This window comes from Pongo abelii, chromosome 1 (genome assembly GCF_028885655.2).
Source record: "Pongo abelii isolate AG06213 chromosome 1, NHGRI_mPonAbe1-v2.0_pri, whole genome shotgun sequence".
Lineage (NCBI taxonomy): Eukaryota > Metazoa > Chordata > Mammalia > Primates > Hominidae > Pongo > Pongo abelii.
The window spans coordinates 139,853,357-139,880,884 of NC_071985.2; the positions used below are offsets into that span (position 1 = coordinate 139,853,357).

Sequence of the window (27,528 nt, forward strand, 5' to 3'; positions counted from 1 at the left end):
AAGAAATTCCTTTTGTCAAGGTCACTAATAACAAAATGTTACCTTATGCAATAAATATTTTTCTTTCATTTTAATCTACCTCTCACTAGCATTCAATACACTTTAGTATACCTATTTTTCTTGAAACACTACCTTTCTTTTGGTTGTCATGACATCAAACTTCCTGGTTTCCTCCCATCTCACTGATCATTCTTTTTTAGTCTCCTTGCTTATTTCACCTCTTCCAAATTTATAAATGATATCAGGACATGATCCCAGACCACCTTCTCTTCTCTCTCTACTTGCTCCCTTGGTAATTTCACTCATTCTCATGGCTTTATCAATCAGATTCCAAATTTGTATCACCTGCCCAGACCTCTCCTATGAGCTCCTGAATTACACATCCAATTGCCTGTATTTCACATCATCCTGTGTGTATGAGGGGGTGTGTGTGTGGGTGTGTGTGTGTGTGTGTGTGTGTATCCCTCACAAGAATCTCAAATTTAATGAATATGAAACAGAAGAATGCTTCATTCACCATACCAAAATCTGTTCTTCCAGATCTTGATTAACCACCCACCAGTTGCTCAGGCCAGAAATCTGGGCATTATTTAATTGATTCCTTATTTTCAGAAATTTAATTCATTAGCAAATCCAATTAATTCTACCTCCAATAAAGACCTCATATCTGTTTTCTCTCCATTTGAGTGTTACCACCTACCTCTGCACAAGCCCTCATATCATCTATCTCTCATCTAGACAATTGAGTGTTAGTTTTCTCCTGCTTTTATTCTTACCTCTATACTATCCATTCTCAAAACAGCATCCAAAACAGTATTTTTTTTTTTGAGACAGAGTCTCACTCTGTTGCCCAGGCTGGAGTGCAGTGGTGCGATCTCAGCTCACTGCAACCTCCACCTCCCGGATTCAAGCGATTCTCCTGCCTCAGACTCCCGAGTAGCTGGGACTACAGGCAAACGCCACCATGCCCGGCTAATTTTTGTAATTTTAGTAGAGATGCGGTTTCACCATATTGGTAAGGCTGGTCTCAAACTCCCGACCTCAGGTGATCCACCTGCCTCGGCCTCCCAAAGTGCTGGGATTACAGGTGTGAGCCACTGCATCCGGCTGAGTATTTCTAAAAGATAATTAAATCCCTTACATGCCTCCCCATTATTCTTAGAAAACAACCCAAATTCCTTGTAAGACCTACAAGACCCTACACAGGATCAAGCCCCACCTAATCTTTCCAATACCTGATGCTACTCTCTCATCCTCATTTATACCACAACAGTCTTCTGTGAGTTCCTAGAATATGTTTCAAAGCCTTTGCACTTGTTGTTTCCGCTAGCTGGAGTAGTTTTTCCCTTTGTTTTTCACATTGTTATATCATTCTCATTCTTTAAGTCTTAATTTAAATATTATCTTAAATAGTCCTTCCTTAAGCCTCATCGTTAAAGTACAAAGGCCCCATCTCTATCCATAGTAAAGTCTAAAATGGTATGCTATCCTAAATGGCACTAGCATAATCTGCAACTATTTTACCTATCACCTTTGTAAACCCCATCAGGGCAGAAGAAAAATCTGTTTGTCATTGTATTCCCTAGCACTTAGATAATAAGGCACTTAAAAACTTAAGATAATAAGGCACTTGAAAACTGTGCTGAATGAATGAACGAATGAATGAATCAATGAAAAGTGAACAAACAAACAGGCTAGTACTCTTAAGCTGTTTGCTAACAAAATCAATAGAGTCTATTTCTGGAAGGCCAAAGTCCTAAAATAAATAAACAAGCATCTGGCATCAACTCTTCATACCTTGTCTAAGCAAGATATTATAGACCAAAAAAAAAAAAAAAAAAATCAGAGTAACTGCCACTTGTACTTTCAAATATACTAAGGAGACTAAATAACATACATTTTTAGTTACAAATAAGCTAAAGAGAAAAACTAAGCCACAGATCAACTTTTACCTTGAATCAGATATAGGTTTGGATGCCTTTCTGCCTTTAATTTTAAATTCATGAGATGTTCCTTCAGGTTCTTTCTCTGCTTTGAAAGCCACATTTGGTGGCACAGGAGGAACACGAATTCGCAACCCAAACAAATGCTTCTTCTTCTTTATTTCTTTCCCAGACATAAACCTAAATTTTTAAAAAAATTAACTAAAATTTTAAAAACTGAACACATATACATAGTAGACCCTAACTTAACTTTCATATATAAGGCCCTTATACTTGAGAGCCCACCCAATACTACAAAAATTCACTTCCCCTTGCTTTCTTTGATTTTTATCTGCCCCAGAGCCAATCTACAGTAGGATATGATGGGGAGGAAGGGATAGGACCGGAAAGGAGAAGAGCACATGTCCACTTTTCTTTTTAAACACGGCAACTAACTTTTTAAAGGAAGAAACAAGAACAAAGAATGGTATATTTTTGGTCCCAATATGCTTTCCCATATTTAGTGTCATCTGTTAGAAATATTTCAAAAGGGATTTAGGAAAAAAAGAATTCTATCTTAAAGTGGATTTATAAGAAGAAAAACCTTAGTCAGAAATAATAGGTGACAGCACTGAAAAAGAAAGTAGGAGACAAATCCTAGAGGCCCAGAAAATAAAAGGAGTATCTAGAGTGCCAGATGTGGAAATGGAAATAACCTGGGGCAAAGGATTATTTCAGTGCATTATGGACTTGGGCCTCTGAAAAATATGCTCCTTAGACCTTTCTTTTAGTCTCTATGGTTCTTATTCCCAAGCACCTCCATCTACCTCAGCTCTACTGAAACTTGCCTGGCCACAAGAACCTCCATCAGTTGTTTAGAATGTTCTCCCCCTCTTTTTATTTTTTTATTTTTATTTTTTATTTTTGAGACAGAGTCTCGCTCTGTCACCCAGGCTAGAGTGCAGTGGCTCAATTTGGCTCACTGCAAGTTCCACCTCCCGGGTTCAAGCGATTCTCCTGCTTCAGCCTCCTAAGTAGCTGGGAATACAGGTGTGAACCAACACGCCTGGCTATTTTTGTATTTTTAGTAGAGACGGGGTTTCACCATATTGGCCAGGCTGGTCTTGAACTCCTGACCCCAGGTGATCCGCCCGCCTCGGCTTCCCAAAGTGCTGGGATTACAGGTGTGAGCCACCACGCCCAACCAAAATGTTCTACTTTTTTGCAGGTTTAAGAAAGGGGATCCCTCATTACTACCATAACAGGAACAGATATATTTCTGATACCCTAAGTTGAAATTCAGAATTCACTGTCCCATGAAATATTTTTACCAGCACAATAATTGCTCAGGTACCTCATGACTTTTTTACAGTCTTTTTTCCTTTTTATTATACTTCAAGGTCATATCAGGTACCTCATGACTTTTTGAACTGGTCTAAATATCCAGCCACTGGTAATTATATTATTTAATGAAGAAATACTATCAATTTCAAAACACCAACTTATTGCAAACAAAAATTTTATAATATAATACTTTAATGGAGTCAACACATACATTTATAAAATTTGGTGTATTTAAAAATGTTTCTAAGAAATGTAGACATACTGTTTTAAAAAGAAGGGAATCCTTGTTAGTACAGTGGTGAGTAAAAAAAAAAAAAAGTAAAAATAAGGTGGGGGAAGATCTGTAGATCTGTATGAAAATATATCAAATAATATCACTTAATTATCTTAGACCACTCAGCTAGAAATATTACTTTTCTGTAACTAATGGTGTTAACTATTACAACCATAGATCTCAATCTTTTTAAAAACCCATATTCCCTACAATATTCTCTCCTATCTTTTGAATAGTCTCACCAGCTAAAAAGATTTTATTTTACTTTCAGTACATTACATTATAGAAGGAAATTATTACTGAATATGCTTTTTCAATGGAACAGGCTAAATTCTCCCAGAGATACCGATATGTCTCCCACCCACCATTCCGAGGAGAAGGATTACTCCTCCCTCCTCCAATCCTTGAGAATCACTGCTTTAATCTAACTAAAATAGAATAGGACATTATAAAGTTTAAAATAGTATGGACTTCTTCTATACACCAATCCCACAATTCTTAAACAATGCTATTATTCCTTATACTTACTAAATGTCTCCCTCATAGGGATACATAAAATAAATCAACTTACATGGTCTTGTAATCATTTAATGCCTCCAGAACATGCTCATATCTTTCAGATTTTGGTGTGTCTGCCAGCTGTGAAGTATCAAGAAACAATTTAACGCACTACAATTTCATCAATTAGTAATATACAGGTGCTAGATAGAGGCAATGTGATGCAGAGGAAAAGTGTACTGATTGGTAGTCAGAAGATCTAAGTTCTAATTCCAAGTCCTCACTGACTAATTATGTGACCTAGGGCCATTTAACCTCTCAAGGCTTATTTTCTCACTTATAAAAAAGGAAGTATAAATCCTACACTAATTACTTGTTCATTATATTAATCCAACGATATGTTTATGAAGGAACTACAAACTGTAAAACACCACAAAAATGGGACTGTATTATTAGTTATTAAATTTTTCAAAAATTCTTTAACCTAGGGAAATAATACATTAGAATTATTTTAATATTTACTATAAAAGTTCCTAACAGGTATCAATAGGAAGGAGTACAAAAAGTAGTAAGAAACACCATTTTCCAGTACCTCTAACATTAAGCATAACCCGATAATCTCTATAACTTTTTAGAATACTGTAAAATTCAGAGATCTTCTCATAACAATTATAGACTTTAGCCAGCTCTAAATGACTCAATAATTTTTCATCACAACAAACCATTTTAAAATCTAAATATTTAATTCTAGAAAAAAACCCTATTTTGTTCCAATAGGGCTTTTTCTCAGAGACCTTTCTGCCTCTTCTTGACTAGGGCATATTAGCAAAGAAATCTTAAATTACAAAAGGACCGTCCTGAATTAATGCTACAAAGACCTCAAAAAAAAAAAAAAAAGCTGCTTCCAAAATATCACAGTTGACTTTCAAAATTACAGCCAGTATGTTCTTTACCAGTTGAAACTCCCAAGCCTCAGAACTGCTTTAAGTGAGAAAGAAAACAAATTTGCCAAATAGAATGTTGGAGCTAGAAAAAACTTGTAAGTCATCTACTCCAACTCTATTTTACACGAGTTAACAAATGTAAAGGTTAAAACGGCTCAAATTCACCTGTCTAGTTGGTGAGAGAGCTAGAACCTGAACTCAAGTGATAAGTCCATTCATTCTACACTCACTGAGAGCCCACTCTGTGCCAATATGCTGAGTGCTAAAAAAAACATGTGAAATACGAGTTAGGTACTCATTCCTCTATATCAAACCACCAACTCCTACTGTAATTTCTGAAGTGTCTAATGATAGAGAATTTCAATTTTAAAGGAGGAATAATAGAATCAGACTTTAAAGCTTGAATGAGACCCTAGATCCAATTCAGCCTTCCACCAACATTGCAGTCTCTTTTACAGTACAGATATTTATTCAACCTTGGCTTAATTACTGCCACTGATAAAAGCTGATAAGGCACCAACTAAAAAAGCCCATTCCGTAAGTAGGCAAAATCTTCCTCCCCAGAGCTCTTTCATTCCCTCTTTTACAAGACAGCTCTTCAAATATCTGAATGCAACTATCATGTCTAACTATAAGATTAGGTTAAAATGTTTAATAGCTATATCACATGGTTACTTCATATTAAGCTTCTGACTAACTCTGTCTTCTTCCTGGTCCCCCCTCCCCACCCCAACTGTGAAATCTTATCAGATGAACTACTATCAAATTGAGTATCCCCTATCATACCCGTGTACTGTTTGTGTTTATGGCTAAAGCAGAATTTTATAACTGCTGTTAATTGATCTTGTTTTCATCTCAGTGTTCCAGATCTTTTCTCTTGATTCTGTCATCCTTCTAGAATTGAAGGTAGAGACAAAGACAGAACCCCTATGGCCCTCCATTAGAGTCTCCCTCAAGAATGTTTCCAAAGCACTGACTTTGTTACTATTTTTCCATTAGTTACAAATCCATTTAATTTTCACTTTAACCAGTTCACATTTTAATATCTCATCTGAAATCAAGTTATACTATGTCTATATCATGCCCAAACCAGTGTTTGCTAACCATAAAAAAAAAAAAAAAAAAAAACCACTGACAAACCAGTGTTGCTAATCATATCAAAAAAGAAACCAAGGGTATACATGACTTATTCTAATAAGAGATTTTCCTTATTGCCTTTTAAATCTTCACAAACTATATATCTGAAAAATCTGAAAATTTGCTGAGTCAACAGCAAAACTAACTTCCTAATTTCTAAAACCCACTTTTTTACTTTTTGACGATCGCAATGAACTCTACTTTCTTTTGGTATTTACTCCCTACCATTTCTCAGAAATTTTATCTACTAAGTTCCTTCAGCACTCCATGACTACTCTGCATAGAACTGCATATTTTAGCTACCATAAAAGTGCCAAAGACTTCTCCTTTTCAGTGTTTTGCAAACTAAAAGTACAACCATTATAGTGTAAATCAGATAATCTACATTAAAAGAGCATCATATTCTACACCTTCCATCTGACCATGAGGTTTATTATATAAATCTCCAAAAGAATAATTTTTTTTTGCTCCCCCCTCACCAGATACTAATCTCACACTAATACTTATAGTATAACTCTTCCTTTCAACTACCAATATTAAGTTCCAAGCCACCTGGGCTTAAGTATCCCAACAACTTAGGTAATTTGTTGCTAACCACCATACTATATGCTAATTATAACACTCTAAGCCCCAAGGTATTTTTGTTCAGATTTCTTATAATTTCCACTTATAAATATTATTCCACCTCTATTGTATATTTTCCTCTAGTATCATTTCTACCACAGTATTTCTTGAGTTTCATCTTTGCTTTTCTCTCTACCTCCCTCAGAAGTGAAGTAGCACTCCATAAATTATTCTGCTATCAACCTCAGGGTTTCTAAAATTTAAGACCACAGAAAAGCGGTTATTACAGAACTAGGATTTCAAATAACTTTAAGAATCAAAGACAAATGACAATAAGTGATTACAAAAAGTACTAATATCTCATTTTAAACTCCCCAAAACAATCTGGTACAACAGATGAGACTTCATTTTACATAAAAACCTTAAGAAAGTTTATCATGGTTTCAAATGTTAAGTATTTTTACTATCTCAAAGAAAATAATCCAAAACATGGTTGGATTATTTCACAATCCTCAAATTGTGAAGCCTCAAACAGCTACACTCAATCTATATGATAATCATTAGGTACCAAGCCAAAAGAAGTACAAAAACTACATAAGGAAACACTGTAACACTACCATTATTTTCTAAAATGATTCAAAAGTTTTATCTTCTCTTCATAACAATCCTATACCATATTCAACTAAGAAAAAAATATCATACATGAATGTTATGTTTTGCCTTTTCAGTATGACAGGATATTATCTCCAAAAGTGTAATATTTTTGAAACTTCTTTTTATTACTAAAAGAAGTTACAGCCTTGGATGATAATGACGTATTGATGTAGCTTCATCAATTATAACTAATCTACCACTATGGTGGAGGGATGTTGATAATGGGGGAGGCAATGCGTGTGTGGTAGAAGGGGACAACCTAAATCTGCTCTAAAAAAAAAAAAAAAAAACAGTCTTTAAAATAAAAAGGCACAGTGCTTCCTTTATAAAAAAAAAAAAGGGGGGGGGACACAATACACGAAACAGAATACAACTGATTCAATGTAAGATTACAGCAAGTAATTACAAATGTAAGTATGTATTTACTAGGTTTCTAAAATAAAAAATACCACTAAAGTTTAGCCAGCCTCATCATATGTAAAATTAATTATAATTCAAAGTTCAGGAATAGAATAATAAATGTGGATAACTACCTAGTTGTGCAATATATATTCCTACGCAAAATGCCATAAAAAATCTCAATCAACTTATATCATTACAAAATTTTTTTCTCTGATCTGGTGGCAAGAGGAAGGAAACTCCACATTTTAGATAAACTAAAATCACAACCTTTGTTCTATTTTGTTTCATTTTTGAAGATAAATTTCTAGAGCAGGTTCTTTATTCTATATTATGTATAACAAGAATTGCTGAGGCAGGAAGATAACTTGACTTCAGGAGTTCAAGGCTTCAGTGAGCTACGTATGACTGTACCATTGCACTCCAGCCTGAGCAAGGGTCTCTTAAAAAAAAAAAAAAAAAAGAGAGAGACTCTCCAGCCCTGTCTCTTAAAAAAAAAAAAAAAAGAAAGAGCTGATGTTCAAAATGACTAAAGTACTCCAAGGTACTCAATTATAAAATATAAACATTATATTTAGCATACACTACTTCCATGTTTTGAAAATAATTAATGGCATTTAATAAGATTTGGAACAAGGATATAAACAAAAAGAAATTTTTGTTAACCTAAATTTGGATTAGTGACAAAATTCAATTTGTAATTCATTTTTAGTTTATCAAAAATTTTCTATTCAAATAATTTGGAATGACCCATTATTTATGTTATGTTTTTATTGATCACTACAAACATTTGAAAGTAAACTAAATGAAAAACACTGAATAAACATGATAAACTAGCATAAATTTTATCATCTCTTTATTATTAAAAACTCACCCTAAAATCCAATTATAATTACAGTATAAAAATATAAAAGAATACAGAAAATTAGAAACCTGAACTTCAATCTGTCAGTTACCAGTCTGTGAATGAGATGTCTCATCTAAGAAGTCTGAATATTTTCTTATTTTAATTCAGAGAAAGAACAGTAAGAAATTATTAGTCTCTTGTTCTAGTAATAAATTTGATGGCTCAAAAAGTGGAAATAATCTGCAAAACTTTTTCTTTTTTTCTAAGACATTACCTCATAGGCTACAGAAATAAAAACATGTATTATTGCTGAAGCAGATTTTTTCTAGTATGTTTCAGAAGTTCAGTTGGAGCTGGGACACCTGAAAATCATAAACTGAACTCTTTTCTTGAAAAATATACTAAATGTGATTTTCATTTTCTTATATTTCTAGCCTCTCAAATAAAATCTAAACACTAAAATTTAAATTTTAATTAAAAATGACAGCATTTGAAATAAACACAACTTGAGTTTTTATATTATATATACCCAATATCTACATCAAGTTACTACTGCAGAATTTCATCATGTAATGCATACAGTGTACTAACAGGTATACGTATGTATCTGCATATGAAGTGCTAAAAGAATAATGGCTAGAAAGAATTTTTAAACAAATGTATTATAGCATTAAATATTAAGATAATTATAAAAACCACTATAGCCACTTCTAATGCCTTACCCCTTACTTTCTGATTACTAATCAGTTTATTAAAATTTATCAAACATGGCCATGCCCAGTGGCTCATGCCTGTAATCTCAGCACTTTGGGAGGCCAAGGTGGGCGGATCACTTAAGGTCAGGAGTTCAAGACCAGCCTGGCCAACATGGCAAAACTCCATCTCTACTAAAAATACAAAAATTAGCCGGGCGTGGTGGCAGATGCCTGTAATCCCAGCTACTCGGGAGGCTAAGGCAGGAGAATGGCTTGAGCCTGGGAGGCGGAGGTTGCGGTGAGCTGAGATAGCGCCATTGCACTCCAGCCTGGGTGACAGAGCAAGACTCCGTCTCAAAAAAAAAAAAAAAAAAAAAATCAAATGTACACATCACTCACTTTCTCTCAAACTTCATCTAAAAAAAAGTATTTAATAGAAAACTTAACAAAAATTTGTATGATAATCCAATATCTAACATTCAAAACTCAAATGATAAATTCAAAAATTCATCAATTGAATTTCAATAATATCCTAGATTTTAAAACTACAAACTAAATCGTGCATTATGTTCTCCCTGATATCCCATAAACCCCCAAAAAGCCTTTTGATATCCTATTTGATATGAAATAGGACGTCCTTTGTGTCTCAAAGCTACAAATAAAGAAATTCTTCCTAAACTTCAAATCAGTTTGCAAAATTTTTACCTAAAAAAAAGCATGACTAAGATATACAAATCAAATTCCATATATTATAAAACAAATTTTTTAGTTTTAACTAAAAGTAGTTAATATATGTACTCTAGTAATTCTAAATAAAAGCTAAAAATAAGGTCCTAACTATTAAATTTATTCTAGTTACTTTTCTCTTTCTGCTATTCATTAGTTTCAAAATTTTCTTCAATGAACACACATTACTTTTAAATTCATTTAAAAAAAGACTGTAAACCAGCATAGGTAGTTACACTTCAAAAATGAGAAGCAAAATGAGATGTCAGAATGAAAGGGGATAATTTTCTATTCAGGCAGCTTCACTCTACAACTCATTTTTCTAACAATATTATTAGATCCCACCATTCCTACAAGTCAGAAATATATAAAGGAGTACCAACAAGAAAGGAAGGAAGAATGTTGGTTATATCTCTAAGTTTATAGAAAACTTAGAAGAAAAGGAGGTTGAACTACGAGTAAGATACCCAATACTAAAGATTTCTCCCTCCCTTCTATCTTTAACTACAATGATTTTCACTGCAGAAAAATGAAAGAATCAAATAATATACCTCCTCCTTCTACAAATTTCCAGAGTCAACAGGCAACAAACACACAGGAGGATGAGAAGGCTGGTCCTGATATCCATACCAAACTTATTTGTCCCCAGAACTAAAAATAAAATTCTATTTTAGTTGTCTGACTTATACATGTGTCTTAGTTGTTTTTTGAAAAACAAAACAAAACAAAAAAGACATCAAGTAGCTACTGAAGTTAGTTCTCAGACCACCTACCTCTCCAGGGTGCAATCTATCCCAGTTTTCGTTAATGTATGTCATAAGCTCAAGTTCAGAATCAAAGTATTTCTTCTTATGAATAACACTTAGGTTGTAAAGGCATAGGTGTGCTATATCTACCCTGGAATCCGAAAATAATCAAATACACAAAACAATGTTTTTGGTTACTGTTAAAAAATCATGGTTTCTTTATAAAACAGTAATTAAAATGCAAAGAGAAATATTTAGGTGGATAGTCATATTCACAATACAATAAATCACTACATATAAAAATAACTAGAAAATAGTGACTAAACATTCACTTATCCTGAATAGCAACTATAAACTAGAAGATATATGAATTACTTCTTTTTTTTGAGACAGAGTTTCGCTGATTGCCCAGGCTGGAGTACAATGGCGCAACCTCAGCTCACTGCAACCTCCATCCCGTGGGTTCAAGCGATTCTCCTGCCTCAGCCCCCCTCAGCCTCCCGAGTAGCTGGGATTACAGGCGCCCACCACCACGCTAGGCTACTTTTTTTTGTATTTTTAGTAGAGACGTGGTTTCACCGTGTTGGCCAGGCTGGTCTTAAACTCCAGACCTCAGGAGATCCACCCACCTCGGCCTCCCAAAGTGCTGAGATTACAGGCGAGAGCCACCACGCCCGGCCACGAATTACTTCTTAAAGTGCATTCAAACAGGATCTGGCTTTAAAAAAATATAACTTACAATCAAGATTTTTGTGTTTTCACTTCCGGATATAAGCTACAGAATATACCATACTTAACCAAACTATCTGATTCATGGGTTAAATCCTATCTGTTGATAAAATATGTAAAATACAACAAAGATTTGTAAGTACTTACTGTAAGCATTTTATTAGTAAACCTCTAAAATTCATCACACTTTCAACACACAAGAATTACTACATTTAAGCAGAAATTAGCATGTTTGTTATACCTATCTCTCTTCTATTGTATGCTATTCTGAAGGTTCAAAAGAACTAGAAATATGAGTAAGAATTTAGGTCTAAAGGATACCTGAAAGTTTCATTTATAACACTCAACACTGAACAGCCTTATTAATTTAGCAATACGAGTGGATGTTACTTAGTGAAGATGGCATCAGGAATGAGGATAAATAAAATAAATAAAGCCAAGCATAAATAACCTATTTTTACTTAAGCCAAGTAAATGTATATAGAAAGTTTCAACTTGTAGGTTTAAGAAAATGGCTTTTTTCCTTTTTTTTTTTAACAGAAAGGTCCACACTTACCACTGTAATGGTAGACGTTTGAGGTATTCTGGTCCGGAACTGCAGACAGAGCATATAAACGTATAAAATCTAAGGAAAAAAAAAAAAAAGTTTTATACTGAGTAATCAGAGATAAACTAACAATTATAGCTAATATTCACCAAGTGAATAACCTACAGCTGATATAAAGACTGATACTCAAAACAAAATACAATTTAAATTATAATGCTTTCTGTGATTGATGAAGTTCTTCTCCAATAACAAATAATGAAATAGTTCATATGTGAAGAGAAAGGATCTTTTTTTTTAACCATTGGAGACCTTCAAAGTTCACACACAGACTCACATGTACTTATAGTTTACTAATCAATCACTTGTGTGTGCCAGGAATTGTGATGGCTGCCCCCATATACATCGTTTAATTCAACACTCAAAATAACATAATAAGCCCCAAAGAGACAAGTGAACTTCCCTAAGGTCAGAAAGAAAGTTAAGTGGCATAATATGCCAAGATTTTTAAAACCAGGTTTTCAGATGTCAAACTTAGTGGTCTAGCTTTTTGTTCCTGGAGCTCACTGTGCTACTCTGCATTCTTCTAATACAGAAAGTACATTAAGTCTGCTTTTACAAATTTTTTATATCTAAAGTATAGTTGTGTCTTTAACAAGGCCCTGTGGTCTTTTCCAATTCTAATACGATCCCTTTGAGGTTCTTTAAAGGAAGGTACCAATGAGAATACTTTAGAGTACTATGGGTCAACAGGAGCAAATGTAATCACTGACAACACTTAAAAGCTTTTTGGAATAAAATCCAAAAGCACAAAAATTATGTATATTTTAAGTATATTATTTAATATTTTCCCTCTGAGACAACCCCTTTTCAAATCACTGTTGAAACTATCTTTAGGAAATCTGAAATTGCAAATATAACCACAATTAAAAAGTGACAAAAATCAGCCAGTAAAGTTCAAATGACCTTCTCACCTGTCTCCAAATAGCATTGGCTTTTGAAGGCATTGCACACAAGCCTCATGAAACCACTGCTTACATTTGCAGCACTGTAGCATCTTTAAATACCAGCTATTAAAAAAAAAAAAAGTTAACACTGAAATTCCTGTTTTAAGGGAAAGGTTCATTTCTTTAAAAAAAAAAAACAGTGGCATAATCCACAATACTGTTCTAATTAAAGTATCACATTTCTACTATACTTACTGTAAATATTACCTTTCCCAAAAAGGCGTATAGTATCAGCTATTTCATCCGTCTTCTCTCTTTTACTCACGAAATTTTATAAGCTCTTGAAAGATACACCTACTACTTCTAGTCAAAAATGCCTGGCTCCTACACTAGTTAAATGAGCTCTGTTAAAACACAAGGCTAGGTTATTTTTTTTTTAAGAGGTAAGTATTGCTATGTTGTCCAGGCTGGAGTGCAGCAGCATGACCATGGCTCATGCAGCCTCAACCTCCCAGGTTCAAGTGACCCTCTCACCTCAGCCTCCCAAGTAGCTAGGACCACAGGCATGCACCACCAAGCTAGGCAGATTTTTTTTTTTTAAGTAAAACTGAGGTCTCCCTATGTTGCCCAAGCTGGTCTCCAATTCCTGGGCCCAGGCAATCCTCTGTCCTTGGCCTCCCAAAATGCTGGGATCACATGCGAAAGCCACCATGCCAGGCCTCTGGGCTTTTGTTCATATCAACTCTCTAAACCCCAGGAGAGGTCAGATTCAGAGGTACTGTTGTTTGCCCCAAATATCAAATGGCCTTAGGCAGCTTTCAGATTATAAACATTCCACTTTATATCTTTACTGTGTTTCTATTATTCTTGTCAGCTATAATAAAAAGAATATAACGATATAATGATTTAATAAACCTGCTTAACATTATCATAAATCTAAACTAAGACTCTACCAGGTATGAAGGCTTTTTGACAGGTTTAGCTATATTTCAATGTATGGTCTATAGATCTGTTTGAGAAAGTTAAAGATGCTAAAATTGAATCTTCATCTAAGAAATATATCTTCTCTTTTCAGTTAGCACATGGATTTTGGGTTTGTTTTAAGAGACAGGGCTACATTGCTACATTGACCAAGCTGGACTTCAGGGTTCAAAGGATCCTCCCACCTCAGCCTCCCAAGTATCTGGCAGTACAGGTACACACCACCACACCCAGCTAGTATGTGGTTTTGATATGGTTATCTTTATTTGAAAATAATAAAAGGCACCATTTCTAAACTTTGATACAGTTATCTTTATTTGAAAATAATAAAAGGCACCATTTCCAAACAGAGGTATACCTTGATTCAGTCTATTAGCACTATTTTTCTAGGTTCATGTGCTCACCTTATGTCTCTGTGTCACATTTTGGAAATTCCCATAATATTTCAAACTTTTTCATTATTATTAATATTGTATCTTTCATGGTGATCAGTGGTCTTTGATGTTACTACTATAACTATTCTGGGCCACCAAAAACCATGCCCACATAAGATGGCAAACTTAATCATTAAATGTTGTATGTGTTCTGACTACTACCAACCAGCCAGTCCCCATCCCTCTCCCTAAGCTTCCTATTCCCTGAGACACAACAATATTGAAATTAGGCTAATTCATAATCTTACAGTGGGGGCCAGGCGTGGTGATCATGCTTGTAATTCCAGCACTTTGGGAGGCCAAAGCAGGAGAATCACTTGAGGCCAGGAGTTGGAGACCAACATGGACAAATAGCAAGACTCCATTTCCACAAAAAAATTTAAAAACTAGCAGGGTGTGGTGGCACATGCCTGTGGTCCTACCTACTCAGGAGGCTGAGATGGGAGGATTGCTGGAGTGAGCTATAACCATGCCACTGCACTCCAGCCGAGGTAACAGAGCAAGAACCTGTCTCCAAAAAAAAAAAAAAAACAAAAAAAACAATCTTACAACAGCCTCTAAGTGTTCAAACAAAAGAGTCACAAGTCTCTAAATTTAAATCAAACGTTGGGAAGGTATGTCAAAAGCCAAGATAGGCCAAAAGCTAGGCCTCTTGCACCAAACAGCTGGCCGAGCTGTATATGCAAAGAAAAAGTTCTGGAAGAAAATAAAAATGCTACTCCAGGCCAGGGTGGCTCAGGCCTGTAATCCCAGCCAGCTCTGGGAGGCCAAGGCAGGAGGAGGATTGCTTGAGGCCAGGAGTTCAAGAACAGCCTGGCAACATAGCAAGAACCTGTCTTTACAAAAAAAAGTACTTTTAAAAATTAGCCAGGTGTAGTGGCACGTGTCTGTGGTCCTAGCTACTTTGGAGGCTGAGGCAGGAGGATGACTTGAGCCCAGAAGTTCAGTGCTGCAGTGAGCTATGATCATGTCACTGCACTACAATCTGCGCCCTATCACTTTAAGAAAGAAATGAAAATACGTAGAAGAAAGCAGTAATCTGTCTGTGAAAAAGTTCCATGTTGATTTTATGTCTAAAAAAACTTGTCTTTTACTCTCCCATTTAAATTATAATATTAAATATACCAGTTTCTAAATGGTCAATCACATTAAATATGACATCCAATGAAACCATTGATACTGGGCCCCTGCAGTAAATGTTTTCCCTCAATAGTTAACTTTATGACAATACTTACAATTCACTTTAAATTTCCAGAACATAAGACTTATACAAATATTTTTTTAATGTGTGGATATGATCAAAAACTAGACGAAAATTTTTTTTATGAAAATAATAGATTTTCCCCCGGTTTTCTTCACTGATGTGTTCATGCAGTTGCAATTTACCATCACTCACACACCATAATCAAGAAAAATAGATAAGGCAAGCAAATAAAAATTACTTAAAGGGAATTACATAACTGTATTTACTTACTCTCCAGGGCCTCCACAATAGCAGTAACACTGCTGGACATTGGTTTTATGACCTGCATCCCATTCAAGGTCTGCCACACTATAGGGTAATGTCTGCTTCATGACTTGCAATGCTTTGGCATTTGGTCCTTTCTTAAGTGCACCACCCCTCTACATTAGAGGGAAAAAAATGTGAAAGAGTGAAGGCTAAAATTTTAAACACAATTCTATACTTTAAAAATGACTCTGACACTTCTGGAGAAATTTCCTTTCCAAACTTTTACCATATCACAAACTGTCTGATTAATAATAATCTCTATTTTTCTTTTCTTCTTTCAAATTACTGCACCAATTCCCATATTACTATCATCAAATAAGTGAAAGCATCATTAAAAAGTCACTTAAGCATTATTAGTCAAATAAATAGCACCTCTTTCTACCCAGCATTCATTGCTCATTTCATTCAAACAAACTTTCAGTGCACACAATCATTATGTTGATAATGTCTTACAAATTCCATCAGGGCTTTAGCCCAAAACACTTAAAATATACCTTTGTTGTTGTTGCAAAAACACACTGCCGACAGAGCCATTTTTCATCTGAATCAATCACACTGGAATCAATATGAGGTGTGTGACACAACTGATGATATCCTTAATATCAAAAAAAAGCATAAAGCAAATTCTATTTCATTAATACTTTCAACACAATTTCAAGAATGCATTTTAGCATTATTTCCTACATTAATATAATTAATAAACAGGATAATTTCAAATTATCAACGTAAAGTATTTTTAGTCATTAATCTTCAACATAGGCATTCAGTATGTAACAAGATTAAAAGAAATCAACGTTACCTTGGCCACACTTGTCACATATAACCATTTCATTGGGAGCTTCTGAATACTCTTCTTGACATATTGTACAGACCATTTCCCCACTTCCAGTGGCTCCTAAAATATTTAAAACACATTAAAAAAGAGAGTCACAAAAAATTCCATAAAACAAAACCACTTTTATGACTCAGTGGGCAGCACGTATGCACAATGTTTGCTAAGTACATCACAATGCTTCACAAGACAAAGTACACAAAATGGTTATCTCTCTGCTCTCTGTGTTCTTTCTACCTTTAACTTAACATGCCTGTCTACTTTCATAATTTAATCTGCTTTTTGGCAGAAGGCATAATTTAAATTGCTCTTGAGCATCTTCCCTTATTACTCATTTCTCATATTCCCACTCTTAAAGGTGAAGGTGGAGATGAGGGATGGGCGACAGCAGGTAGAGGAGATTTGTGAACACTAGAGCTACTTTATAGAATACTTATCTATTCATGTACATAACATTCACTTATCCTACACCACTAATATCATGAAATTAAAGAAAAAAAGCAAGGAAGATAAGTAAACTACCTCTTTTTCTCTGAATTCAGAGCATTTCCTTTTACTTTCTAATTTATTAATTAGGTTGAACACCAATTATTTAATCTCCAGCTTCTGAAATCTGAAAATATGGTATCCAATAATGCACCCTAACAAAATACCATTTCAACAAAATTTGGGGGTCCTACAATTATTAATTTTTTTTTAGCAGAACAAGTGAATCATTTATTCCTTAGACATTTTTATTCTTAAAAAAATCACACAAATTTTATAATACAATTTACCACCCTAACACATTATCATTTCCAGTATTCTCATCTTGTCTGTTTCAATAGTCAAATTCACAATACACACACTTTATGTACATAACAATAAAAACTTACAATTTTGTGCTATGGGCCAAGCACTGTGTAGGATCTTGATATATTTTGTTTAATTCTACAACTAACTTATAAATATACTATTTATAGAGAAGAACTGAGGCTCAGACAAAGTAACTAACCCAAAGACCCTGAGAAAACATCAAGACTAGGATTCAAACCCAGATGTGCCAAAATCCATGTTCTCTCCACTACGAGATGCTTCATCAATACTATGTAATATTTCTTCTATCAAAAGCATTTTTCACACAGCTAGTTTTCAAAATTGTAACTTCTAATAGCTGCATAGTATTACATCTAGTGGAAATAACCCAATTTACTTCATTATTACTCTACTCTCGGACATACAGGTTACCAACTGTTTTTCTTTTTTTGGAGGGGGGGAAATCTGTCTTTTGTATTTCTGCTATTTATTTGTTTGTTCTGGTCTCTCATCCTCTCTCTTCTGCTTTGTTTGCTTCCTTTTATTTTTCCCCTCAGATAGGGTCTTGCTGTGTCATCCAGGCTGGAGTGCAGTGGCACAGCCACAGCTCACTGCAGCCTTGACTTCCCAAGCCCAAGCAATGCTCCCACCTCAGCCTCCCAAGTAACTGGAACCACAGGCGTGTGTCACCATACCTAATTTTTTTTTTTTTTTTTTTTTTTTTTTTGTAGCAACAGGATCTCCCTGTGTTGCCCAAGCTGGTCTCAAATTCCTGGGCTCAAGCAATCCTCCTGCTTGGGCCTCCCAAAGCACTGGGATTACAGTCATAAGGCACTGCGCCCAGCTGTTTGCTTCTTTGTACACTTCGTTGAAGGTGGTCTCCCATAGCTTCTGGGTTTATGGTTCCAATCAGGAGAGCAACCAGATTAAGCCTGGGAACTCTCTGTGAAAATTTACAATTCCCTGGAAATGGAACGACAGCCCCCCTAGGGTAGGTGCCTGACCTGACTCTCACTGTAACTACCTGGACTAATGACGGGGAAGGCAACTCCTCAGAAAAGGGGGTAGTGACCAAAGAAACAATCCTGAGAAAGCTGGGAATTAAGTTTTACTTGTGAAATCAAACATATATATATATTTTACCATCAAGTTTACAAGAACCTTCCTATATAGCTTAGTAATCTTCTATAGTCTCCCTTACTCTAAATCCAATTGACTAGAAAGCCTTGGCCATTTCATCTTAGAAATACCAAATTTTTTGTTGTTGTTAAAATAAACTTCAGGAAACATTTTTCACCTAGTATTTTTTGAATTATTTGTTATGAATAAACTGCTAGAAATGAGTCTATTAGATAATTATAAACTTTTGCATTTAACGCAAATGCTAAACCACCAAAATAGAAATTTACATTGCCACCAGCAAGGCAAGAGTATATCATTTCACAGAAACCAAAACAGCATTAGATGCTAAGATTTAAAACCCTCTTACATTTATGTAATAGTTGTAGCATGATATATTTCACCCTGTTGACTACTAATATTTTTCTTTATGTAAAATTTTTAAAAGAAACTCATTAGACAAATATAATTTATTAAGTTTTGATATACATTATTGGCAGGTTTCCTACAGGGAAGAAAACTACTAAACCCACCCCTCACTGAAATATGCCATTAACGCAGGTTTCAGATTCATTTATTCATTTTTATAGCAACTATAAGTTTCATACGTGCTACTATCGGGGTGCTAAAAAGAGTTAAATGACCAGGAGCAATCCTTTGTAATTCCAGGAACAGCAAAAGGAACCAGTGAAGAAAGAACAACCACAGAACATTAAACTGACATACTGAGTGCAGCACTTACAGAACAGAAAAGGACCCCTCACACAACAACTTTCTATCTCTATGTAACATTGGTTTTCTTCTTTTCTACCACTTTTAAAAGCAAAGAAGGAGAAGTAGAAAGGAGGAAGTGGACAAAAGGACAGACAGATCTATTATATTAAATCCACAGGAAACTCCAAAAGATCCTTAAAAGCTGAAAGAAACACATAGCTAATGGAAGGGGAGTAAAAAGCAGCATAACATGTTTCACTGCTATTACAGAGAGACCTATGTTTACAAAATAAGGAAAACAGAATAATTTTGTGTGCAGGGTAGTAAGATCTGCTCAATATTAGTAGTGTTGGAGATCTCCTATCCCTTTAAATCTTATGAGTCACACTTTTCTCTGGCTCCTCAATTTCGTATTCAAAATGTAATTTTAGTCCTTTAAACTTATCAGTCCAGGAACCATAAAAAGCTTCCCTAGAAAAACATTTTACCAGAGTAAAAGCTACTTAGTTCCCCACCTAAACTCTGAGTACCAACTATACAGATGGTAATTAGAATATTCCAATTCCTTTACCAATACTTTTTTTATTCTTTAAGAAACATTAAGAGTAAAGTCAAGAACTAAAATATGGCACAAACCTACCATAAAATTGAACTTGGTATTCAAATATAAAACCCAATCATTAAATACTTTGGCAAGGTGTCTACCCTTTAGGGAGAAAATTTATCTCTTTTCTATGAGAATACACAAAACACAGGTCTTAGTGTAGGCCTATTAATCCAGCAAAAGGAAAACCAAAAGTAGGGCTTTAATGAACAGCTAAAATACTCAGGTTTTTAGTAAAGATTGGTAATTTTTAAAAGTACTTTGCATGAAAGAGGTACCTGGTAAAACATCTATATTTAGCAGATGCTAAAAGCATGAAACAATCATAGTTTCTAATAACAGAAATCATCACAAGAAGCATACCTATAACCAAACCAAGGCATACTTTTATTCATTTTTATTGGCACACAAATATAGCCTCATTTTCCCATTTAAACATAAAAAACCCATAACTAAATGGTAATTTTAAACCATTCTTATTAACGAATATTTCTATTATTCTAAATCAGTTTTATATGTCCTAATTTCCCAAATCATCTGATAAATAGTATGCTCCCAATAAACACTTGCTTTCTACAAATATAAGCAAGTAACAGTTGAATTGAATCCCAAAACATTACTGAGATTAGTTACTAAAGATTTTTCTTCAAAGTTCTTAGAAGGGTCTTAACATAGCTTACAGGTATAAATTAGTGATGCATCTGTCCTCTAGAGCATTCTTGTTCTTCTTATGGTCTATAATAACGACTATGCTGATTTTTTAACCTCTCCTCAGAAGTAATACTGAGTTATCTAAATACACTGTATTCAACAGACAACATCATAATATGACAAGTTGAAGAAAATCAAATTTTAATTTAAATCATGTTCAAGAGAAATAGTAGCACCTGCCTGTTTGAATGTCCTTCCAGAGAACCCAGGATTTAGAACTGTCTTCAAATATGATGAAGCAGCTCTGTTTCAATATGTTTATCTGCAATACAGAGAAATACTTAACGGTGATCTCTTAAAATTAAAAACATGAAGTTAAATATAAGATTATTAAATGCTTACTGCAAAAACAGCAAAAGATACATTAAAGTAACTTGCCTTTTTGATAGTGCCAAGATAAAACAAGCCATCTGACCATCTAGCTAGGACATCCTGACCCTCTTCAAATTTACATGCTGGCTTTTTGGCTTTATGTCCATCCTGTAAAGACAGCTTGGTCAAGGATGTTGGGGTCTTTTGGTTTCGACGTAAAGGAGACCGCTTGTGGACCAGTGAATTACCTGCCCCTGTAGAGTCTCTGTTTAGAGGATAAAAGACCATACATAAGACTTACTTGTAGAGCTTATTTTATACCAGTGGGATATTTTATATGTTAATCAAAGTTTTTAATTTGTTAAAAACCTTAAGACAAAAATATAAAAAGTATCTCAAATCATAAATACTCTCCAAACAAAGCAGTTTAAAACAAAATGATAACAATTCTCAATATCCATTCATTGCCTACTCTAAGTGAGGCCAAGACTCAGCAAACACTCCAAGATAACACATTCAAGGCAGCTGCCATCAAAATAACAGCTTTATGTTGAGGTACGCAGGCCATGGTCATGAGCAAATAGTGTCTTGAATCTCATGACTGGGTTTAGGTAAAGAATAAAAGTGAATTACATTTTAATCTCTTGATTATGCCACATGCAGTTAAGACACATTAACCAGTGACTTCAAGGGACAGCTGGTGTTATTCACACTCTTCACATTCAAAGGAAGGGCAGTCATGACCTTCTCCTTACAGGGAATCACTACTGAATTGAGCAAATATGCAGACTGAGAGTTTAAAAAAAAAAAACATTGAGAACCAGCAATTTCATTAAATTATAGACAAATAGTACATTATAAGGCTGGGTGTGGTGGCTCATGCCTGTAATCCCAGCACTTTGGGAGGCTGAGGCGGGTGGATCACCTGAGGCCAGGAGTTCAAGACCAGCCTGGCCAACATGGTGAAACCCTGTGTCTACTAAAAAATACAAAAATTAGCCGGGCGTGGTGGTACACACCTGTGATCCCAGCTACTGGGGAGGCTGAAGCAGGAGAATCATTTGAACCCAGGAGGCGGAGGTTGCAGTGAGCTGAGATCATGCCACTGCACTCCAGCCTGCCTGGGCAACAGAGAAACACTCTGTCTCAAAAAAAAAAAAAAAAAAAAAAAAAAAGGAAAGTACACTATAAGAGTACTTAAAGGAAAAAATATATATTAAATACTGTGAAATTACATTATAACTTATGTATTAGACATTCCATAAACAGCAAAGCATACCACCATCAGCTTTCTTAAAGGTAACAAAGCAGTGTTTGGTTTCACTTTTCCAAATTAGATTTTTCACTAATTAAACATGCAGTGACATGTAAAACTAGATAGACAATAATTCTAAAAATAGCACAAAAGTTTAGTAAAAACAAAATGAGCAGGGAAATTAAAGAAAAAAGTTTCAAAAAGCTCCTAAGTATTAGGAATATCTAATTTCAATACCCAAAAATACAGAAATTCTGGGAAACCCTGTCACATGCTAAAACACGGATGAACCTTGAAGACATTATGCTAAGTGAAATAAGCCAGACAAAATGGACAACTATTCCACTTATATGAGGTACCTAGACACTCAAAGTCATAGAGATGGAAAACAGAATGGTGGCCAATGGCTAGGAAGAATGGGGAGTAGGGAGTTAGTGTTCAATGGGTACAGAGTGTTTCCGTTTGAAAGAAATACACTTTAAAGATATCCAAAGAAATAACTGGTACCTTCCCAAATTTGCTGAAAAACATTATCTACACATCCAAGCAGTTCAACAAATTCCAAGTAGGATAAATGCAAAGAGATCTACACCCAGCCACATCATAGTAAAAATGCTGAAAGGCAAAAAAAAAAAAAAAAAATCTTGAAAGCAACAAGAGAAACACAATATATCACATACAAGGAAACCCCAGTAAGATTAACAGTTGACTTCTCATGAGAAACAATAAAGGCCAGAGGCAGTGAGATGACATATTCAAAGTAAGCAGGCTGCAGGAGTGGGTGCTGTCACCAGAGAATCTTATACCCAGCAAAACTGTCTTTCAAAAATGAAGGTGAAATACAAACTCCCAGATAAACCAAAACTGAATTTGTTATTAGCAGAGACATCTTACAATGAATACTACTATGATCGAAAGCAAGTAAACCCAGAAGGAAATTCAAATACACGTACATACACACACACACAAAGAATACCAACAAAACTAATTATAAAAGACAGCATAAATGCATATTCCCTCCAAAGCAAGTATACAAAACAATATGTACATAATTGTATTGTTAGACCCATAATATATAGAAATGTAATAAATCTGACAATAATAGCACAAAGGAAGTATATAGGAGCAAAACTGTTTCAACTGTTTCAAAGAAATGACACAGGCCAGGTGCAGCATGGCTCACGCCTGTAATCCCAGCACTTCGGGAGGCTGAAGCAGGAGGACCCCGAGTTCAAGAGTAGCCTGGGCAACAAAGGGAGAATGTCTCTAAAAAAATTAAAAAATAAAAATTAGCCGGGCATTGTGGCAAGTGCCTGTGGTCCCAGCTACTCAGGAGTCTGGGGTGGGAGGACTATATGAGGCCAGGAGGTTGAGACTGCAGTGAGCTGTGATTGTGTCACTGCACTCCAGCCTGAGCAACAGAGAGAGAACCTGTCAAAAGAAAAGAAGAAAAGAAAAGAGAAAAATGGAAGGAAGGATGGACACAAGACACTAACTTGAATTCACAGGAACAAACAAAAAAAAACAAAAAATTGTAATTAAGGTAAATATAAAACATAGATTGTCACTTCAAGAAAATATCTGCCTTATACAGAACTCAGTGGCTGTTTCAAGTAAAAATGGTGTTCCATGAAAAAGCTGCTAGTTCAGCTGGCAACTCGAACAATGGCACAAGTGCCTTACGCCATTTCTATTTTATCACACATATTAAACCTGGCCAGCACGGTGGCTCACGCCCATAATTCCAGCATTTTGGAAGGCCAAGGCAGGTGGATCATTTGAGGCCAGGAGTTCAAGACAAGCCTGGCAAACATAGTGAAACCCCCCCATCTCTACTAAAAATACAAAATTAGCCAGGCATGGTGGCGCGTGCCTGTAATCCCAGCTACTCGGGAGGCTGAGGCAGGAGAACCGCTTGAACCTGGGAGGCGGACATTGCAGTGAGCCAAGATCACACTACTGCACTCCAGCCTAGGCAACAGAGCAAAACTACATCTCAAAAACAAACAAACAAACAAGAAACATTCTTAAGTGAAATAAGGTTTGGGGGTACGTGTGTGTGTGTTTATATTTTTTACCGTTAGTACACTATGAAGAATACAAGTACAGTTTGATGCTGCTGCCTTGATTCATGCTAAGGCACAAAGCAATTTTATCTAACATTGTTTTTCTGTGCCATAGTCAGCTCTGAGGAGAAGGCACTTTTGGTAGTATAATTAGAGGGGTTAAAAAGTTTAAATGTTTGACAAGATCAGTGCAAGAGAACAGAAGTAAAAATGCAGGAAGAATCACAATGAATTGTCATCAGGGATGCTCAAGGAGAGGGTAAGAATCCTCTTTCTCCAGACTTTGAAACAATTTAATGGCTTCACAGTATGGGAATAACTCTATTAGCAATCAACTTTGAAAAAAGCTTGAAGGGGCAGGGTGCAGTGGCTCACACCTGTAATCCCAACACTTTGGGAGGCCGAGGTGGGCAGATCACCTGAGGTCGGGAGTTTGAGAACAGCCTGACCAACATGGAGAAACCCCATCTCTACTAAAAATACAAAATCAGCCTGGTGTGGTGGCGCATGCCTGTTATCCCAGCTACCTGGCAGGCTGAGGCAGGAAAATGTCTTGAACCCAGGAGGTGGGGGTTGCAGTAAGCTGTGATCACACCATTGCACTCCAGCCTGGGCAACAAAAGCAAAACTCTGTCTCAAAAAAAAAAAGGCTTTAAGTTCAGTGTTCACTTGAGGGATTTTGTATGCCTTCAGTCAAAAAAAAAAAAAAACAGCCAAAGCCTGAACAATAATTAATCATGGGTGAAAAATGACCTCAGTAGAATGCCATAACAGGTCTGTGTTAAGACCTAGAATTCCAAAGTAGAAACTGTACAAAAATAAAAATTGCAAACATTCCCAGTTTCATATGCTTTGCTATTATTTCAATAAATTATCCCCTTCTTTCAGGATGGCAAGGTCTGTCTCTGTCTTACTCTCCACTGTACTACTCCTGCTGCATAGCACATCCTTAGGTCATAAGGTATCAAACATTTTTTTATTTTTCCATCTCCTAGTGTTTATGCCCTGCTTCTTCTAATATTGCTGGTGTGCTGTGTCTCAAATGAGACCTAACCTAATTATAGTTACCCTTGATTCCTTATGCCCCCTTCCCACCACCTCCTCATTTTTTCCCTTCCACTCACAGCCAAACCTCCAGGAAAAAATTACTGAGATTACCAAGTGCCTAATCCTACATTAAACATTCAACATATTCATGGCCAGGCATGGTGGCTCACACCTGTAATTCCAGCACTTTGGGAGGCCGGGGCGGGCGGATCACGAGGTCAGGAGTTTGAGACCAGCCTGCTCAACATGGCCAAACCACATCTCTACTAAAAATACAAAAATTAGCCAGGCGTGGTGACCGGCACCTGTAATCCCAGCTACTCAGGAGGCTGAGGCAAGAGAATTGCTTGAACCCGGGAGGCGGAGGTTGCAGTGAGCCAAGACCGCACCATTGCACTCCAGCCTGGGCGAAAAGAGCAAGACTCTGGTCTCAAAAAAAAAAAAAAAACATACACACACAACATTCAACATATTCATTCACAAATCATTTTTGGGTCCCTATTATGAGCCACATACTGTGCCAGGCAGTAGATATATAGAGGTAATTTAATACTCAGAGCACTGCTTTAGAGATATTTTTGCATATGAGATTTTACAGATCTCTTTTTACATGAGGAAACTGCAACTGCAAGACAGATTATAACTTGATGAAGTTTATTATAGGATACAAACCAGAGCCAGCATTCAATAAATCTTCTCTCTGAGCACCCTCCCATTAGCATTCAACTATGCTTAAAAACTTGCAAGGATCTTGGGGGTGGGGGGTAGAATAACTAAATTCTCTTGATTCTTTGCGCTCCCTTCCCACCGCTTCCTACTCTTTCCTCCCATTCGCAAGCAAACCTCCAGGGTAAAGTTATACACGCTTAATGTCTCCACTCCTACAGTCTCCTCCCCTTTGCAGTCTTCGGCCCACTTCAATATAACCCACCAACTTCCCCCTAAACAGGGAATGTCTGTCTCTTATTCACACTTGTATCCTCAATCTCTGCATAGGGCATGATACATAAATGGCAGAAAGATTATGCAGAATTTATAAAGTTCAAGTCAAGAAACGCCTATATTTAAGGAGTTAAATTTTTTATCTAACCAATATTTAAGGAGTTTAACTTTTCATCTTTATCTACTTTTTTTTTTTTTTTTTTTTTTGAGATGGAGTCTCGCTCTGTCACCAGGCTGGAGTGCAGTGGCGCAATCCTGGCTCACTGCAACCTCCACTCCCTGGGTTCAAGCGATTCTTGTGCCTCAGCCTCTTGGGTAGCTGGGATTACAGGTGCATGCCACCACGCCCAGCTAATTTTTGTATTTTTAGTAGAGACAGGGTTTCACCATGTTGGGCAGAATGCTCTCGATCTCCTGACCTTGTGATCCACCCGCCTCGGCCTCCCAAAGTGCTGGGATTACAGGCCTGAGCCACAGCGCCCAGGGTACATTTTTAATCTAATGTCTCTAAGCACAAATCATCTGTTTTGCTTTAAGTAAAAAAAATAGACTCTACTTTCATTCACATTTAAAACAAATACACATCAACCTTTTATCCACATAAACATAAATCCTATATAAAACTGCATTAATAGAGGTATCATTTGTGCCAGGCATGGTGGCTCACACCTGTAATCCTAGCACTTTGGGAGGCTGAGGCAGGAGGATCACTTGAGCCTAGGAATTTGAGACCAGCCTGGGCAACACAGTGAGACTTTGTCTCTACAGAAAAAAAAAAAAAAAATTAGCTGGGTGTAGTGGCACAGGCCTGTGGTCCCAGCTACTCAGTAGGCTGAGGTGGGAGGATCACTTGAGCCCAGGAGGTAGAGGCTTCAGTGAGCCATGACTTCACCACTGCACTCCAGCCTAGACAACCTGTAACAAAAACCAAAAAATACATACATAAATAACTTGTAAAAGCAGTATCTTCTTTTAAAATTTCTCTGCCCAAAAAAATCTTACAGAAAACAAAGCAAGAAAAGAGTAAATTACCCATAATGTCACAACTCAAACATAAGTAGGATAAACATCGTTGTACATTTTCCTCCCCTAAGGGTTTTCCTCTATGCAGTTTCCCCCACCCCATTATTGTCACTGATTACTTCCCTCTTTGCTAGAATGTGACCTTTATTAGAAGCCAAATTAATTTTTCTAATTTTAGAATTTATTATTTCCTTTCTGATTACAAAGGTAAAC

General features: G+C 35.9%; 1 protein-coding gene across 4 annotated transcripts in view; it reads right to left on the reverse strand.

Annotated features, from left to right (window-relative positions):
• Positions 1–27,528, reverse strand: part of MTF2 (metal response element binding transcription factor 2) — a 59,169-nt gene that overhangs the window by 7,135 nt on the left and 24,506 nt on the right. The window contains exons 2-12 of one of the 4 annotated variants that reach the window (XM_009247667.4): positions 21,231–21,247; positions 21,049–21,150; positions 20,851–20,932; positions 16,695–16,790; positions 16,390–16,490; positions 15,860–16,008; positions 12,998–13,093; positions 12,036–12,104; positions 10,778–10,901; positions 4,112–4,179; positions 1,953–2,123 (exon numbers count right to left, since the gene is read on the reverse strand). In XM_009247667.4, coding sequence (XP_009245942.1) covers positions 1,953–2,123; positions 4,112–4,179; positions 10,778–10,901; positions 12,036–12,104; positions 12,998–13,093; positions 15,860–16,008; positions 16,390–16,490; positions 16,695–16,770 — 854 coding nt within the window. In that variant the 5' untranslated portion in view covers positions 16,771–16,790; positions 20,851–20,932; positions 21,049–21,150; positions 21,231–21,247. 4 annotated transcript variants of the gene reach the window in all.